Below are 19,269 nucleotides of genomic sequence, written 5' to 3'. Positions count from 1 at the left end.
ATCTGTTACGAAGTATGGATTTCATGGGTAACATCATATGTAATTTTAACTCTTTATCAACTCTTCCCTCTGGTGAGATTCATGAAACTCATGCAATCGATTCTTTCGTCTCTGGGAATTTATTATCTCTCTGTAACCTTTTTTCTTAAGCTTCTTTCTTTAGCTTCTTTTTCTTTTCTACTCATCTACATCTCTTCTTTTTTCTTCCTTTTCTTCATCTTCTTCATCTTCATCTTCTACCACCTCTCCTCCTCCTCTTCCTCCTCGTCCACCTCCTTCATCTTTTAACGAATATTATCATTCACGTTGAATTTTCATCATATTTATCAGTATTGATCAAATGAAAGTGAATCAATTATTATATGTTGGATTGATTGAGAGATTGAAATTTAACCAATAATCAAAATGATTTTATAAAAATTTAAGTTTCCATTTTTACCCTGGTTATTTGTGTTTTAATTTTCATCACCATCACCATCACTTTCAACCATCAACCATCAACCATAATCTACATTAACATCCACCATCCACATCTTCATTATCAACAGTATAATCATCATCCTCATCCTCATCCTCATCTTCATCTTCATCCTCACCATCGTTAATATATATCATCTTTAGTGTTAAAATCTTCAAATATCTCCACAATATATTAGAATTGATCATTTTCTCCCTGTTCCTTTCTCTCTCTCTCTCTCTCTCTCTCTCTCTCTTCTTGCTCTCATAGAAAATTAAATGTCCTCATTTAACTTTATCCTTTCCTTTTGATACCTTTTGATGTATTCTCGCTACATTAGATATTATATTAGCTCCATGGTTAATATAATAATAATATCATGATACTGGATAGTAACATGATGAAATTGAAGATGATTATAATCTTATGAATGATAATATTATCAAATTCTTTACTTGTGATACAACAATTATTAACAATATTAGTTTACTGTCGGAAACTGCTGAAAATATTCGATTGGTTCTTTTTTCTACTATTCAATTAGTGATTATCAATAATCAACGGTACCATGTATTGTGAACAATTTAAATTAAAATCACTAGTGTTATGGTTATAATAGTGATAACCTCGGGATCAAAGAAGGTTAATCATCTTCATCTTCATCATTATTAACAATTAAATCTCAATAACAATTAGATTACAAAGCGGATTTAATCTCAATTAGTTTGCAAAAAACGGGATAAATTTTAAGTGTTAACAATTCAATCACCAAATACAATTTAATTAACGATGATAATCCGTCTGATAAGCAATTGGATATCTGTATATAGTCCACTAATTACATTCATAGTGTTAATCAAATTGAATAGTATCAAAGGTTCAACTGATATTGATATCGGTGAAAAAGGGTAAATATGATTGACAATTAATTTCTTAACAATTTACTAATTGTTGTCTCCTATTAATCTTTACAGAAATGCACTGGGACAAAATATAACGCGCATTTTGAATGCATTTTTTGCCAGTGGTTACGATAAACGAGTCCGACCTAATTACGGAGGTGAGTTTGAAGTATTAATAGTTATCAGAAAACTACAATACAAAATGATTTAAATCAATACAAAAACTATCCAATCAAATTGTAATTACTAATCAATAGGCTAATCAATTTAATCACCATGAGAACTGTAAAGGTGAACAGTAATCAACTTTCAACCAAGTTAATTCATTCACATTTAGGATAATCATTCAATTCTGATGAAAAAATAGTCTAAATTGTCTATTGATTAACACAGAAACTTTTGAATTGTTTATTAACCAACAACATACACACAATTAACGTAACAACCAGCAATGAATAGGATAATCAAGGAGAAGAAAATTTTCTCATAAGAAATTTGCTTTTTTCTTCCCTCCCTGTATTCATCATATTCTTGAGCTCGATTCGATCATTTTTGACCTGAGTCGACTCCATCAATTCTCATCGATAGTTATACATTAAATTGTATCTTATATATGTATAAACACGGACAAATAATACTTCATGTTATTGATAATAATACACATGAACACAGGGGGAAACTATTGACAGAATAACAATAATAGCAAAAAAAAAAGATAAGGATTCAGTTCATTTCAGTTTCATGATAAACATTCAGTGTAACACTGGAGCAATATATTGATAAATGTATTATTATATTATTGGCATGGATAATCATGATAAAATGTTTAACTATGATGAAGATGCTGATATTGATTAAATGTAATACACTAATAGTATCATGATTATATAGTTATCATCATCATTTTCATGTCACTATTGTTATATCTTAATGGTGATTACATGTTATTGTTATTTGTTGTAATGAATAAAATTTACATCTTTCATTCAAATATTATGATAGAATTTTTTTTTACTCATTCATAAATAATTAAATCATTGCAATAATGAAGATTATTGTTTAATTGTTATTAATTTATGTTTTTTTTTGTCCTTCTCTCTGATCATTTATCAACTTTAATCAGGTCCACCCGTTGAAATAGGAGTTACCATGCATATAATTAGTATCAGTACAGTTTCTGAAGTTCAAATGGTAAGTTTAAATTAATTTAATTACCAACAGTTAACATAATAATAACAATCCCAATGAATTGCAAATATCATATCAATCAAACAAACAAAATTGTATACATAATACAATCTTGATACAATCTAGTTGATTTAATAAACTGTGATAATTATACCTGGATATTGATTGTTTATGATTAAATAAACAAAAATATCAATGTAAACAGTCAAGCAAGAGATTGAGGTTTAATTGTGTATAACGAGAGGGAGTGAGTATGTGTTTGAGAGAGTGAGAGAAAGAGATAATAATTTTCATGATTAGGGTCATTAGGATGGCGAGATCAAAGGAAATGGGCCTAAGATGAGGATGAAGATGGTGATGATTAAATGAAACGATTTAATCTCAAGCTGATGCGCAGTTAAATAAGGGTAATAATACATGATGATCATCATGTATGTCTTAATCACCACACTGATTTGCTCAACCATAGTTTAATTAATATAAAAATGACTTTGCGAAAGAGATGGATGTTAGAGATAAAGATGAGGATGAGGATGAGAGGAAGAAGAGGTAATAATGACAAACATCAGGCGACTGAGCAGGAAGAAAAAAAAACAGGGATGTAGAGATAGAGAAGAAAAAAAGAGAATAGAATTTTATCTAAAAATAGTTTTCGATGCTTTTTTTTCTTATGTGTGTATGGAAGATGTTGCAAAATGTTGTTTTGGATGAAAAGATGAAGATGATGATTATTCTAGAGTACAGATAAAGATGAGAATGAAACGATACCCATGGTAATGATGCTGAATTTTTCTCGTTAGAAATTTGTTCATTTTTCTTTCTTTTTATCTAATGTGCTTTAAATGTTTATCATCACCATGGACTTAGAAATAACATCTAATATTAACGTAATGTTTACAGATCATAATTCGTTGTTCAGAATCAAATCTTCGTCATTATCATGACGGAAAATTGATAACGGAAATTATGATCTTTTCCACTGGTTCAAGGCAAATGTAGATAAAGTAAATGCGGTAAAGAATCAAGAAAAGGAGTAGAAATAATCTGAAACGATGCAATCATCAAGATATTAGCAAAAGATGATGATAAAATTGGGAATTGAAAGATAATTGAAAGATAAAATATTTGTTCGTGATTAATTTGAGCAACATTTTCATCAATTGATGATTTTTTTTCATGATAACTTTTGATTTTGTTTGCAAAGAGATTAAGTTTATCATAGAAATTGCCTTTCAGATTCAACTACTATTAATAGTATTAGATTCCTTCTGATGATTTTATCCTCATCATTTTGTGATACTGACAAATTTTGATGATCTGATTACTTAGGATGAAAATGGTTCGTAGGTAAACAGTATCAAATGTAATCGCCAGGATGATCTGGAGATTCAAGAGAAAGACTCGAAAGAATTTGATATTTTCACCTCTTTCTACTTATTCCTATTCGATTAGCAAAACTTTTTCTATTTCACCTAAACTTCTACGTGTATCATGAAAAAAAAACAGTTCGAAATTTGATAACATTATATTCATCTGAAAAGCTCAGAGTTTCCTTCGCAATTTTGAATCACATCTTTAGAGTTATCATCATTTCTGTGTTAAATCTTCAGTATTAAAAGTGGTTCAATTATCTTCATCCTTTTATTTTACTAACAACAAACATCTTCAAACTAAACGTGACCTTTATTTTTCATCTTCATCATCATCTTTTTATCACTTTAGTATGTGTATATGCTTGTGTCAACATCATCATCGTCCCTGAATCTTGATCCGTGATTTACATTATAACCATCAACTATCAAAATTATTTCATCTTCTTCAATGATGAAGATGAAATAATCTCTCCATCATCTTGTCTTTACCATTCATAAGTTTTTCAATTGTATTCGACTTTTCAAAAGGTTAACGTAGGTTAAATCACTTTAATTATAATCAATTTTTCACTTGAGCTCTTGTATATCATTCCCATCAAGTTTCACATTTCAATTTTATATTCATATCTATTGATTTTCTTCCTCTTGCCTTCATGATCATTTCATGGAAACATTTCCCTTGCCAGCGCATGCCATTCATTATAAGCACAATGAGTTCACAATCTAATAATTGCAGCAAAAAATGAACGAAAAAAAAACGATAAATAATCAGTAAAATCTGAGAATTCTGTTAATCTATTACATCTTCATGATAAATTCACATGAATTAAAGTGAAAGTTAAATTAATTTTCTGTAATTTCCATGAGAATTCAAAGGCTCATCAATAATTAACATCATCACATTTATTGGTTAATAGTGTATCTACTTTTCTTTGTTTTGTGAACATGATAATCTGATATTCATTTGAGCTCATGGTTAATAATTAATTGTTACAATGTTATCGGTAATTTACCATCAATAGTAAAGAAAAATCAAACTCAATGTTTCATTAATCTCAATTGATATTATTAATGATTGAGTCCTCCAAATGATTCACATAAATTGATTATCATCAGCGGAAAGTTCATCATATTGATCAATATCATCATCATGATAGTAATAATATCATAAGAGTAATAATAATGTCAATCAACCAGAATTGAAATCAGGTTGAAATCATAGATCCAATAACTGTATTATTTTGACTTTTGTTAATAATAATAATGATGATGATATTTAATCAATTATCATTACTTTCTAGACAATGATCATCGTGATTAAGTTATTATTATAATTGTGTGAGATGTAATATTTTTATTGAGGTTTTATCATTAAGTTGATGATAATCATCAAGAATTCAAGCAATTACCGAGAAACCTTTTATTTAAACTTTACATGTTCACATTCATAAGGAATATTTCAATTGGAAAAGGTTCAAATCAAAATGTAGGTCAAAAGGTTCAATGTTGACCTAATACAAGGGGATGGACACAATGCCAATCATCATGTTATATCATTTACATTGGAACATTTTTCATCCTCACCATCATCATTTTCTTGTCAATGATTATGATCCCTTCAACATAGTCACTTTCTCTCTTCTCTTTCTTCCCTTTTCAACTTCAGACTTTTTTTCAGATTCAATTGAGTTCCCTGATTTCCACCTAAGTGGTAACCAGAGATATTAATATATGACGACCAGAAGTGAGCTCAGATTCTGGGTTGGGTTAGGACAAAGCCCATGAACCTGAAAATTATGAGATTTGTCTCTCACTCTCTCACATTTCCATCATTCTTTTTCATTCTACTAGTACAACCTTTCACTATTTTCTTGCTTCCTGGAATCTCATCATCCTCATCTTCATCATTTTCCTTCTTCTTTTATTTCTCTTCATTCTATACTTAGCTTGTTCGTCCTCGAACTCAGAACTTTGCTCACAGGCTTTGCAATCGATTTTCAATTAGGCTATCAAACTGAGCATCAATATCTTCATATGAATGTAGATTCAACTTTCTATCATTATCAATACAATCAGTTGGTAATCAATGGTTACAATGAAAATTAATAGATTCCTTTTAGACTCTTTTGTTAAATCATAATATGATAGTTAAACGTAACAGTTAAATTACAATTAAATTGTCTTATTATGTTTATATGTATTATATTTCTCAATCAATACAATATCAAATCAACTATTAAATGTGTATAATTATTTGTTTAACAAATTTATTTACAAACAAAGGAGAAAATTACTATATCGATGATCAAAAAACAATGTAAATATTATTGATAATGTAATTGTATCAATATCATTTAGCTAACCACAAGTATAATTAACACTGAAAATAACAACACAAGAGTAAATGTGCTCGAGTTATCATTAAAAAAGGAGATTAAACTAATTCAAATGATCTTGTAAACACATCAATATGTTATTACTTTTATGGGTATATCATTAACCCATCGATATAAGTGAGTTGTATTATTAATAATAATAATGATAAGTTCATCTATCGTATTTGGGATGATGAGTTGTTGAAAAAGTTCAGAACATTTTAAGAGGTATAGTATAAATGAGCAGATTCGATAAGGGAAAGGGAAAAAAGAAAGAGCAAAAAGTTAATTCGAAAGCAGAAAAGTTTATGTTCGAGTTTTTTTTCCTTCTTTTGCTTCCCTGATAAGATTAACTTCTTGTTCGATTTTGATGTTTCTGTAGAAAAGTTAATGCTATTTGGTATCGCTAATGATTTTTACAAATAATAATAGAGAGAGAGAGAGAGAGAGAGAGAGAGAGAGAGAGATGATGTTGATGATAAGAATGAGAATGAGGAAGATGAAGATGAAGATGAAGTAAAAGACGATGAGGAAGAGAAAAACCTTATATATTATTTTTGATTCCCTGGAATTCAGAGAGACCTTTGTAATGATGAACGAGATTTATCTAGTTTCTATTTTTTCTCAATAGAATATAACTATTTTTTTAATCTTAATCTTCATCTTTTCCATCATCTTCAAGTCCACATCAAGACAATTTTCAAAATTTAGAAGTTATTCTTATTATTTCAACAAAAACACTTTTTCTTTTCTTCATCTTCTTCCCTCATCATCGGAAAAATGTTTCAAAACTTTATCATATTTTCAATATAAAAGTTCATGGTTATTAATTCAGCATTTCATTCACTACTCATAAAACTTTGCTTCAGCTTATTGCAAAGAAAAGTTTCAATATTAAATCAATCTTTGGATCCTGATAAGTTCAAGATAAGATAAATCATGAGATTATCTTGATAAGATTGATTGCAAATTCAATTTGTTCAGTGTGTTAATAGTTTAGAAAATAAAACTTAAAAATGTCAAACTAATCAAGAGGAAAAACAAATGGATTCAATATATTCAGCGTTGAAGTTCATCATTATATTTTCATTTCAATTCAGATAATATCATTATGACCATGAAGTGGAAGGAAAAATCTTATCATGAGATAAAAAAAAAGTTTTCAAAGTAAACAAACTTGAAATGACCAATAACATATGTCCACTTGAATTGAAAAGCTTTTTCAATGAAAATATACAAGTAAATGTTTGTGTAAACAGATAATCATCTGAACATGAATCACCCTGAAAGAGCAAAAAATCAACTTTTCACGATGATGATTCTGATTATCGATATGTACATGTAATACAAATCATTCCTCTCAAGAGACTTTAAATCACAAGCAATTGTTATCATCCACTTACAATTGGAATCAATTTCCATTCTATAATTTAAGTATTCAGATTTTTCTCAATGATCTTGGAATAGCTTCGAAAATCAGTATGGGGTTTTACTTTCATGGGAGATTATCAGGGTTGTTTATATTCTTGAAAGTAAATACTCAATCATGCTAAAGTATTGTCAATAACAAGAGGTAATAATGATAATCTTGTAAATATGATTGAAAGGTGAGTGTCTTGGTGATTTGAAAAATATATAAAGTTCATAATCAATTCTGGTGGTGGATTTTTTTACAACACAATTTTATCTTTACATAGAAACCAGAGTTCCGGTATGATTTCAATACATATCTTATATAATATATAATTATATAGATATTTATTCAGTTCAGAATAGAAAGAGACATAAACATAGACAGATAAATAAATAAACATAAGAGTCAATTCTCAATATTTACTCAATTCTGATAAACATAATTTTCATGATAATCTATTTATACGTAATCATATATTGATACTACCATGATATTAGTATATATGATGAAACCATGAGAGTAAGTTGGAAATTTCATCATACAAAAGAAAAGAATTATTTTTCTCTCGCTCTCTCAATCTTTCCATGTAAAATTCACACTTTCTAATCTACTTAATGGACAAACATTAATGTAATCATGTTGTTATTTTTTGTTCTCAGATTAGAATTGATGTTAATCGCTTATGATCAACATCATGATGATAAATGTTCAGTGAGAGAGAAAATAAGAAGAGAGTAAAAGTTTTCACATATAGAATATTTTTTTGTCTTCATCATCTTACTCAGCTTAGAATCTTCAATCTTACTCCACAAATCATGATACATGATAATCGTAAATGTTCAAAGGTAAGTTGATTAAATGGAATCACAGATGATAAGAAATACAGAGAATTAACTTGATTTCTGGTTAATATTTACAAGATCATTTTGGGAGAAAGTAAATAGAGTTTGATTGTGGTAAAGGGTTAAAGGGAGAAAAAAATTTTCTTTTCATCAGTTTTATCATGCGACTTGGTGGTTAAAGTAGGACAAGATGCTTTTGACAAGCTTATCACCTTAACATTTTGCTCATCATCATCATCATCATCAGATTATTATTATGATATTCAATGATCATTATATGTTGACAGCAAATAATAATAATAAATAGCATGATGATGATGATATTTACTAGGAATTAAGTGAAGCCTAAAAATGTTTGCAAGACAAACATCATATTATCAAACAAACAAAAACAAAATACAGACAATATTTCAAAATGAGATCAGGTTATTATCATGGTTATCATGTTAAGATGATGACCAAAATATCATTAATCTTATTTTTTGAAGCTTTTTTTCATTCACTTTTATCATCATTTGTCTTCCTCCTAAAATGATATCGATGGTGATAAGGATGAAAGAGAGATGATATTGTCCATTTTCATCAATCTCTGCAAACTTTTTTTCACTGGTCAGTTTTTTCAGTAAAAGAGAAAATACGATTGAAAGAGCGAGAGAGAGAGAGAGAGAGAGAGAGAGAGAGAGAGAGTTAAGTGAAAAAAGGATGAGGAGAGAAAACAAGGTCAACCAAGATTTTATCATCATCTTGTTCATAATGATTATCATTCTCATTATAGTTCTAATGAGAATGACGAGGAAAAGTCATCTAAAAATAACGCTCATCTTCTTATGGGAGGGGAACGAAGAGAGAGAGAGAGAAACTCCCAGTAAGTTCTGAGCTTCAATTCTGCTTCTCAGTCGGAATAAACATTCAATTCTGTAATGTTCATCATCCTTTTTTCATCATCTTCAATTTCCTTTTATCTCATGTTGTTGTATAATCCAAATTGATGATGAAATTTTTCATCGATTGGATTAACACTTTGCAATAAGAAATGGATTAACTACTTTGATAAATAAAATTCAAGGATTTCTAGTGAAAAAGAATGAGAAAATCCGTCCACTATCAAAGTTGATGTATGAACCGATAGTTACATGAACGATGATATAACCCACAAAAAAAACAGTTTCCCCATGAAAAAAGTTTCACCCAAATGAATTGATTCAATTCATTTTGTTTTCAACTTTTCTCTACCCAATTTCAATTCATTTTCAAGCTCCCATTTTATCATCATACTTTTCATCATATTAATCTTCAAAAATAAATGATGAAATAACCTAAGAAGCGAAAAAAATATTAAAACCTAGAGAGAAAAAATAATATCGTTATTATTCAGAATCTCAATCAGAATCTCAATCTACCTGAACTTTTTTTGCTTCATAGTTATATTATTTTTGCCTACTAGCCTTTTGTTTATCATGTTATTATTATCATTATGGATTCAGTTTGGATTCAATATATATTCAAACCAGGATGATATGAATACATGAATTCAGTTTTCATTCTGAATATGAAACATTCATGAGTTGAATTTGTTACATGAAAAATGTTGAAAAAGAGAAAAATTAACTTAATTGTTAATCGAACTTTTCAATTGTTAAGATAAGTGAGAGGACAAAAATTAAGTTAATTGTATTCTTGGGTTGACAATCAAATCCTAAATCATCATTGATTAATTTAACTATTCATGCTAATCGTTGACAGTGGGAAGCCATTTAAATAAATCATAATAATAGTTATTTTCAAGTGATTATCAAATTATTGTCTTTCAATTTTGAATCAATTCAGCAATTTAATGTCAATCTAATTGTTTGTTTTTGATCAATTTACCAACAATTAAGGTTTGAGAAAAAATTTAAAACCTTTTTTTTACAAACTCATCAAAGTAATTAGGGTAAATTATTTTGATTGTGAGTAAATGAATTGTCCGCATAATTTTGCGGTTTCAGTTAATTTTTCAATTAACTCACCATTTGTAATTTAATCGTTTGCTCATTAATCAAATTACAAACAATTATGATATGATTGTTATGATATTAACCATGTAAACATAATGTCAAGACAAGAAATTGATGATTAAGATTTGTGATGATATTAAACATGATTGATATTTGATACAATATGAATTCATAATGAAAATCATGATTATCTCATCTTACTTAACATGAATATGTAACAATCAACAAACTGAACATAATTAGATTGTATCAAGACTCATTGATGTTGAAATTTTCTATTGTTAATTCTGATTTGTATCATTTTTTTTTCTTCCTTTCTCACATAGGATTTCACATCCGATTTTTACTTTCGACAATTTTGGGAAGATCCAAGATTAGCTTTCATCCCTTTACCAAGGATTACTGAGCTTTATGTAGGAGCGGAAGTAGCTGACCGGATATGGGTTCCTGATACTTTTTTCGCTAATGAAAAATCAGCTAGTTTTCATTTTGCAACAACTAAAAATACCTTTCTACGTATCGGATCAAATGGTGAAGTTTTTCGTAGTATAAGGTAAATTTACTTGACAGGGAATTAATTTTAAGATCAAAAATCAAACTTAATCGTTTATCTACTCACACAGATTAACGGTAACAGCGAGTTGTCCTATGGAGTTACAATATTTTCCAATGGATAGGCAGAAATGTGCTTTAGAAATAGAAAGTTGTAAGTACATTTGAAGATTAGAGAAGTTGATGATATGTTCCTTAATCGATTGAATTGTTTCAATTTTCCTTTTTAACTTATATTTTATCTCTTTTTCTGTTTCAGATGGTTATTCGATGTCCGATATGATCTATGTTTGGAGAGAAGGAAAAAAATCGATTAGAATGAATAGTGACCTTTCATTACCTCAATTCAAAGTTCTTGGCCATGCACAGAAAACTCAAGCCAACGCTTTAAGTACAGGTAAATGATTACTTACCTTTTGGTGTTTTTACCATTTGGAATATGGAAAAAGAAAACAAATTTAGATTTGATTGTTTGTTTCATCTCATCGTTTTCTCTTTGTAGGAAACTATTCCAGATTAGTATGTGAAATTAGATTTGCCAGATCACTGGGTTTCTATTTGATACAAATATACATTCCCGCAAGCCTTATAGTGGTGATAAGTTGGGTATCATTTTGGTTACATCGTAATGCAACTCCGGCTAGAGTTTCACTGGGTGTGACCACTGTCCTTACAATGACAACTTTAATGTCTTCAACAAATGCCCAACTTCCGAAAATATCTTATATCAAATCGATTGATGTTTTCCTTGGAACTTGTTTCGTTATGGTTTTCGCTTCCCTCCTTGAATATGCGACCGTTGGTTATCTTGGTAAACGTATTGCAATGAGAAAATCGAGAATTGAACAGATGAATAAGATGCAAGAAGACCAAAAGAAACGTCTTGCTTCACTGCCTTCTCACCATAATAGCAATTCAACTTCGGGACATTTAACATTAAGTGATAGAGGAGGAGGAGGAGGAGGTGGTGGTGGTGGTGGTGGTACAATCAGTGTAACAGGGAATCCAGGGATTGGATGTATAACCGGTAGCCAAGGAGCCTTACAATCTGGGCAACAGTCACAGCAACAATCTTCTCAAGGAGGTGGAATCAATACTAATAGTGGTAGTGGTGGAGGGGGAACGTGTATAAGTGTAGGACAAAGTGGACCAGTAAATACATTGAGTGTGGTTCATCCAATACAAGTGACCTCTTGTGACCTTATCCATGGTGATGGTGGTCATAGCCATCTTCAACCTGCGCCACATTCACACCATCCAAATCAATCTCAATCCCAGCCACAGTCACAACAGCAACAACCACCGCCCTCCTCACAAGATTTACCTCCGCCCATACCACCAGGTCCAATTGGGATAATTAATCCAACTCTCTGTCCAGCGGCAATGAATGCACGTAATCCAAGGCAGATCATTTATAAACACTCAGTAAGTAACCAATAACTAACCAAATCAAACAAAAAAAACCAAGAGAAACACCAATTAAAATAAAAAAAATTAAATGGAAACAATCAAGAGAATTAAAATTCAAAAAAAGGGAAAATTAACTGATTACGAAAAATTCTAAAGGGGTGGTTATCTAATTAAGAATCTTATCCGATCAGCTGAGTTAATTTTCGTCTCATTTTTGGTTAGTGTTTTGGTAGAAACCAGTTAATTAATTTGTTCCTTTTTAATTGATTATTCAAATAATCTCAATTTGTATTCCGGTGACTATAAGTTCTTGTTTCCATCATCATCATTATGTATTCAGTTGATTCAATATGAAGAGAGAGAGAGAGAGAGGAAGATAAAAGTTGATTCCATCCTCGAGTAACTGAAAAACCGCCTTCTCACTAAATGAAGATCATCAATCATCATCTCTCAAGTTTCCATCGTGTATTTTTTACCTCTACTGTGCATACATATATTATATTCCTTGTGTCTCTCTCAATCATCACCATGATCATGATAACCAGTCATTCAATTCAGCGGATGAATCTACCGTTAGTTGTGTTTTGGTTTACATCAACTAAAATCTACACAGAGAAAAGACTCTCTCTCTCTCTCTCTAATTATTATTTTATCATCATTCTCATCAATGAAAGACTAATATACAATTTGTTCAGTTTGAAAATCAGGGAAGATTATGTGAAAATGAAAAGACGATGATGATGAGAATGAAGATTAACTAATATAATACAAAAGGCGAGTATTTGTTATGTTTGAAACGAAACATAATTCACTTTTTGTTATTATTAAAAAAACACTTTTCTATTCATCATAATTATCACCACTGATTATCACCATTAAACTGATCTATTCTTGATCCATGGTAACAGTAAAATTATTCAAAAAACGTGTGATAATTTCAAGTGATAATTGTTTCAGATTATAATCATTATTCATAATTTCAATTTTTCTTATTCTTTTTTTCTCCACCCTGAATATTTATCCACAGATTAACCTGCATGTAAAACCCACCCTGCTCTTTGGACGATATCAGCATCCAATATTTGATATTCATCTCCCTCCCCATAGTCTGGATCTCTCGAGAATAAAGAAAGAGAGAGAGATGACCCATAGACTGACCATTAATGAATTTCCAAAAACTGAATCAAATGAAATGGTTTACATAACGATCATTATAATGATGAAAGTCTAACGTTAGAAATGAAGTTAATCATTATGATCTCTGATTCCAATTTAACTTACAGTTATCATGCTCTTTTTAATGACACTAATTAGGATAATGGACAATGGTCAATACATTATGGTTCATCTCTCTTTACCGACAATCAACAAATTCTAATTGTGTACAACTGTTAATCTCTGTTTGTATGAATATAAAACACAAGACCCGGAAAACGGAAATGTAATCATCCAAAAAGAATCAGGAAAAAATTTCCCAACAGGAACAGTTAATTAGTTGAATATTAATACAGTTATTATAACAATTTAATGGATATGACAATTTCCAAAATGCTGAACAATTACCTAACAAAATAGTATATCTATTTATACATATTTATTTCTATTAGTTAACTGTCGATATAATTTGTTAATTGTTACCATTGTTTAATATCAGTTAATCATGATGAGAGTTTTTTTTTCAACGCCAATCAATTATAATCAGAGGAAAACTTGATTTAAATTGAGCTGAAAATTTATCTTTATATCAATAGAGATGATAGTGTTTACCTTTACTGAATTGATTAATTAATCGATCTGATTAATTAACAATCATTAATTGTTACGTCAAACGTAAAAGTAAATAACTATTAATATTTGAATTTAGGATAAAATTACCTTAGAGATTGAGAGAGATTTTTCCTTTCATCTTCCATTATCTTCATCTTTATCTTCATCAACTTGGGAGTTTATCATGATAGACATGGTAAAAAGTTCAGGTGAAACTCTGATTAATTTGAGATAAAATTGGAAATTGGTGAATATTTTTTTCTTCATCTTCATCTAACACTCTTTCCCTTGATTATACTTGATTATCATCCTCATCTATTTATCATCATCATCAATTACAACAGCTCTTAACTAACTAATCAATAATCAACCAGATAAAATAACAATCAATACCTGGAAATTGATCTAATTGTAATAATGTTAATTGTTACAATCAGTCAGTACTTTGCAACAAGAATCACAAATGATTAAAAGAAAAGTGTTAATATTTGATCAAAATGATTGAAAATATTAATATGATCAATTTTAATCATTTAATTGTATTAATTAATCATTTTGAAGTAAAAATTTTCTCTCTCACTTTGTAACAATTAACAAACTTAATCATCTATTTGAATCTTGAAACTTTCTATGGTTAATTATTCAAGTCCAAAGTTAATTAAAGACTCTTATCATCACCATCATGGCGATTATCATGATGATGACATGATAACCATGACATTTTCATGTTTTTAAAAGTTCATTCATGTGAACAAATTTATCTCAAAATTCAGTCAGATTGAAGTAACACATTCTGTTAATAAAATAAACTTGAAGTTAATCATGATGATAATCAACATTGTAATCAACGTAATTGTAACAATTTAGCTTTGAACAGTTGAACTGAGATTGAAAATTTCATCAACCTGACAATTTACCTTTCCTTTTTTTGATAAACTAACCTTCAAGAATCAATATTATCAATTTTGATTGACAACAATGTTCAATTATTAATATAACAGAATTATTTTGTTATGTAACAATCAATAGATTTTAAATTGTTTACCTTAATTCTTATGAATTTTTCTTCAATTCTTTTCTTTACTAATTGTTTAGCATCTTTACCATCCTGGAACGGGTGGGACACTCCACCGAAGTGGCCATTATGATCGATCGTCAACTTATGCTTGCTCATCACCACCAACTAATCATCGTCCTACCTGTACTTTACGTACCTGTAACACAGGTCACATGATATGCAATCATCATCATCATCCTCATCCAGATAACATGGGATCAAGTGGATTAGCTCATTATCCAAGTGAAGTGAGATACAAATTATCTGAGAGCATGAAACAAGCCTCAAATCGAGCAGGTTCATGTATAACTAACGATTCATGTCCAAACCAAAACTCTAGTGGCGGTGGTGGTGGAAATGGAGCCACATCGACAACACCGTTAATCACAAGACGCTCAACTGATCACTCGGAGAGTCATCATCATCCGCTTCCACCACCAACACCCTTATCTAAACCTCATCATGGTGGAAAGTGTAAAAATCCCAACAAACTTTTAGGTGTCTCACCAAGTGACATTGACAAATACTCTAGGGTTATATTTCCTGTTTGTTTTATCTGTTTCAATCTAATGTATTGGATAATCTATCTTCATATCAGTAATGAACCTAATCCAGATCTTATTTCACTTGGAAGTTAAAGATAACCACTGAGCCACACCCAAATAAAGCCTGAACTAATTGTGATTAACGGTCAACACAATGGACAACATTTAACACGGACAAAGACAAATTCAACTACCTGAGATGATAATCAAGATCAATTTACGATCAAAAATTTTACTCAAAATTTTGTTTTCACATTTTTTGATTGATCAGTTTTGCTTTGGAAAACAGTTGAAATCAATTTGAAAACTTGGTGTTGAAGTTTTATTTTAATCACCCGGTTTTTATCAAGTTGATTAGGATGCAACAATTAGATAACAATCATGTCAGTAAATTGTCACTTGTATCATTGTAATCACCAATCAGGTTAACATTTAGTTAAGTTAAATAGTTGTAATTAAGAAACTTTGACAAGATTTTTTCTCGATTATTAAGTTTTCATCATTTCTGTCCAATTGTTATCAATTTAATTCATTTATCAGAGTTATTATTATATTGAGTCTTTTTTTTCATGGTGCAGATTCATGAGCAAGAATAAGAGGATATTAAGGGTTATCTCGAATTTTTTTGAATGGAATCGAACAAAATAGATGAGAGAATATTCCAAGAAAAAACTGTTCATAGAAATTCTGATTTTTTATCTTCTCTTTTGTTCTTTATCTCCATCTTAATATAAATTCACCTTCCCTGAAATAGCCTTTTCCTTTTCTTCTGGTTTCAAGGTATTTGGGTTGATTTTCTTCGTGAAATGAATATACTTTGAAGATAATTCCTCTTCTTCAGCATTTGATGACAATGATCTCTCTCTCTCTCTCTCTCTCTCTCTCTCTTCTCTCTTTCTCTCTCAAAAGGGTTTCAATTCGAGACGAGGAAAAGAGACACAAATAGAAAGGATCATCAGTTATGATAGAAAATAATAGGAAGAGAAAGGGAGAGAAAACGATGAGAAGGATGATAATATTGAGAGAAAGAGACGCCTGCTCATCTAATTTCCTCTTCTTAAGGTTTCTTTCTCGTTCTTTCTTTACATTTACATCATTTCCTTTTCCTTTCAACCTCATCTTCATCTTCATCTTCCCTTTTCCTTTTAATCATTGGTCATCATCATAATCAGAAATTTTCATCTTCATCTCTTTTTTGTTCATCTCCGTCCTTTCGCTATCAATTGCCAGCAATAACTGTTATAATAACTATAAATCTACAATAACTTATCACCATCAACCTTAAATCACGATTGCAAACACATATCTATCCCCTAGTGACATGAATCTTTTTTTATCAGCAACAATTAACTGATTATTGTGCTGATTATGATGATTGGGTTTTAAAACCAAATGATTCTTGATTTCTGATTGAGTCTCATTATTCATACATGATAACCTTTGAGAAGCCTTATCCATGTTAGATATTAGTATTTATCCTGGATTGTTCCTATTTCCTAATCATTCCCACTGTTGTTACTTTTTTGTTTTCCATTTTGGATCTTTAATTGTTAACAATCAATTCAAATTAAGTCGATATCAAGTTTATCGCAACACAGAGCATTTCACCAAGTTTCGTACAAGTTTTTGTCTCTGAACATTCAACCAGACCCAGACTCGAGCTATGGGAGTTTGTGTGATACTCAATTGTCTTATTTTATTAGCAAGGTCATTCTGTTAGGATAAAGCTTCAAGGTCATTCGATGACAATTCAAGTTGATTCTGCCCATCAAATGACCTTGACTGAGTAAAATATGATAACTTGTTGGAAACTTTTGATGAAATTCCTTGTAGTTATTAATACTTTTAATAGGCAACATTTTTCTTTGCTGATGCTCTTGGCCTTTTATCCAGTTTCTTATTTACAAATCGAAACAATTTACTAATTGTTCAAACAGGTTGTTGATTCTTAGCAACCGTTATGATTGTTTAATTGCTCAAATTAGCTTCTAATTTTCAAATGTTTACTTATAACTATTAGTTGATTTGATCAACTATTTTTGTCCAATTTTAAATCATTACAATGATCAAACTAGTCAACTGTTGACATTAATTGGTATTAATTGTTCAATCTAATCAAACTTGATACAAAAATTGTTTTCCAATTGTTTTGAATGAATCAATGATGATCAAAGTTAATCAATTAATGTCCATCAACTGTAAATTTATTTAATTGTTACAATTGAACCAGGGAAAGGTAATGATAATAATGATTATTATCAATCAAAACAATCAAATTGAAACAAACAAACAAAATGATAAGCTTTTTATTACTTTAAATTAGACTAACCAATTAACTTTCATGCCTTAATCAATGCAATAAAAACAATAACAACAATTAAGGTAATCAAATTGAATAAATTGTTAATCAAACAAAACAAGAAAATCTTTCAAAATATATTACAAATTGAGATGAAAACAAAACTAAATACAATTTACTAATTGTTATTAGATTAATTTAACATGATCAATTGAATGATTTATATATAAGTAAAAAGCCTTAGTTGATAATAATAACTAAATTAATTAACTAGTAATTATGATAATTAAAAGTCTTCCGGAATAGAGTGACAAACAATATAAAAACAATGATGAGAAATCAAGATAACCAATCAAAGGGTTGATCAAGAGTTAATTGTTATTGTTTTCAATTGTAAATTAAAACTAATCTGATTATTAATTGTTCAATTTAACAAAAATGCTCAACCCATCAAACATGATCAATTAATAATATGATAATTGCTTCACTAAATCAATAATCAATAACTTAATAAATCCTTAATGTTGAAACCATAAAGAAACTGTTAACAAAAAAATTGAATCAAAATTGTAATTAAATTAACAATCAACCAATCAATCAATTATTGTGAATATTTGATCAACAGGAAAACAATGTAATTAGTAAATAATTTATATCAATTATCGATCCAATAAAAAAATTCAGACAATTCGAAATCTAAATTCAATTTCTATCCATAGTAGTGCAAAGGATCGAGATCATTAAGATCACTTTAAGCTAATCTCTCTATTTGGATAATTGGGATTAAGAACAGATTAACGACGACCTCTTGTTCGTGGTATATGGTTCGTTAACGATCAAACTTTTAGCTAAACTAAACTCAACCAGATGAATCTGGTGTAACTCGGGTTTCTATCGTAAGAAAAAAGTTCCTAATAAAACAAAGACTATTAATGTAATGTTGATAATATTAATCAATTTTAATCATTGAAATAGGTACAATTTTGGTTCATATTTATGTTAATTAACTTCAATAAATGATTTTCCATTGATTATCTTACAATAATCTCTATTTCTTGGAATCAACGATTGTTCAATTATTGTTAGTTTCT

The 19,269-nt window shown here is 29.5% G+C and overlaps 2 protein-coding genes across 2 annotated transcripts in view; one reads left to right on the top strand and one right to left on the bottom strand.

Annotated features, from left to right (window-relative positions):
• The window catches only part of LOC128394387 (gamma-aminobutyric acid receptor subunit beta-like), a 34,951-nt gene extending 23,656 nt beyond the window's left edge, over positions 1-11,295 (bottom strand). The window contains exon 1 of the mRNA XM_053354707.1: positions 11,168-11,295. The gene's annotated coding sequence lies outside the window, so the exon portion shown is untranslated. The remainder of the gene's footprint in view (positions 1-11,167) is intronic.
• LOC128394386 (gamma-aminobutyric acid receptor subunit beta-like) lies at positions 2-19,218 on the top strand. Its single transcript, XM_053354705.1, has 8 exons — positions 2-1,365; positions 1,432-1,517; positions 2,483-2,550; positions 10,875-11,101; positions 11,172-11,254; positions 11,360-11,497; positions 11,603-12,525; positions 15,373-19,218. The coding sequence occupies exons 1-8, from the start codon at positions 1,247-1,249 to the stop codon at positions 15,970-15,972; spliced, it is 2,244 nt and encodes a 747-aa protein (XP_053210680.1). The 5' UTR covers positions 2-1,246; the 3' UTR covers positions 15,973-19,218.
• The last annotated feature ends 51 nt before the right edge of the window (positions 19,219-19,269 follow it).

This window comes from Panonychus citri, unplaced genomic scaffold (genome assembly GCF_014898815.1).
Source record: "Panonychus citri isolate SS breed McGregor unplaced genomic scaffold, ASM1489881v1 Contig00139, whole genome shotgun sequence".
Lineage (NCBI taxonomy): Eukaryota > Metazoa > Arthropoda > Arachnida > Trombidiformes > Tetranychidae > Panonychus > Panonychus citri.
Note: the sequence above shows the minus strand (reverse complement) of the source record. Positions and strands in the feature narration are given on the sequence as shown.

Coding starts and splice junctions, on each gene's coding strand:
- LOC128394386 (XM_053354705.1), top strand. CDS start 1,247: ATGATAATCCGTCTGATAAGCAATTGGATATCTGTATATAGTCCACTA. Junction 1,518..2,482: donor AGTCCGACCTAATTACGGAG/GTGAGTTTGAAG, acceptor AACTTTAATCAG/GTCCACCCGTTGAAATAGGA. Junction 11,255..11,359: donor TGCTTTAGAAATAGAAAGTT/GTAAGTACATTT, acceptor TTTCTGTTTCAG/ATGGTTATTCGATGTCCGAT.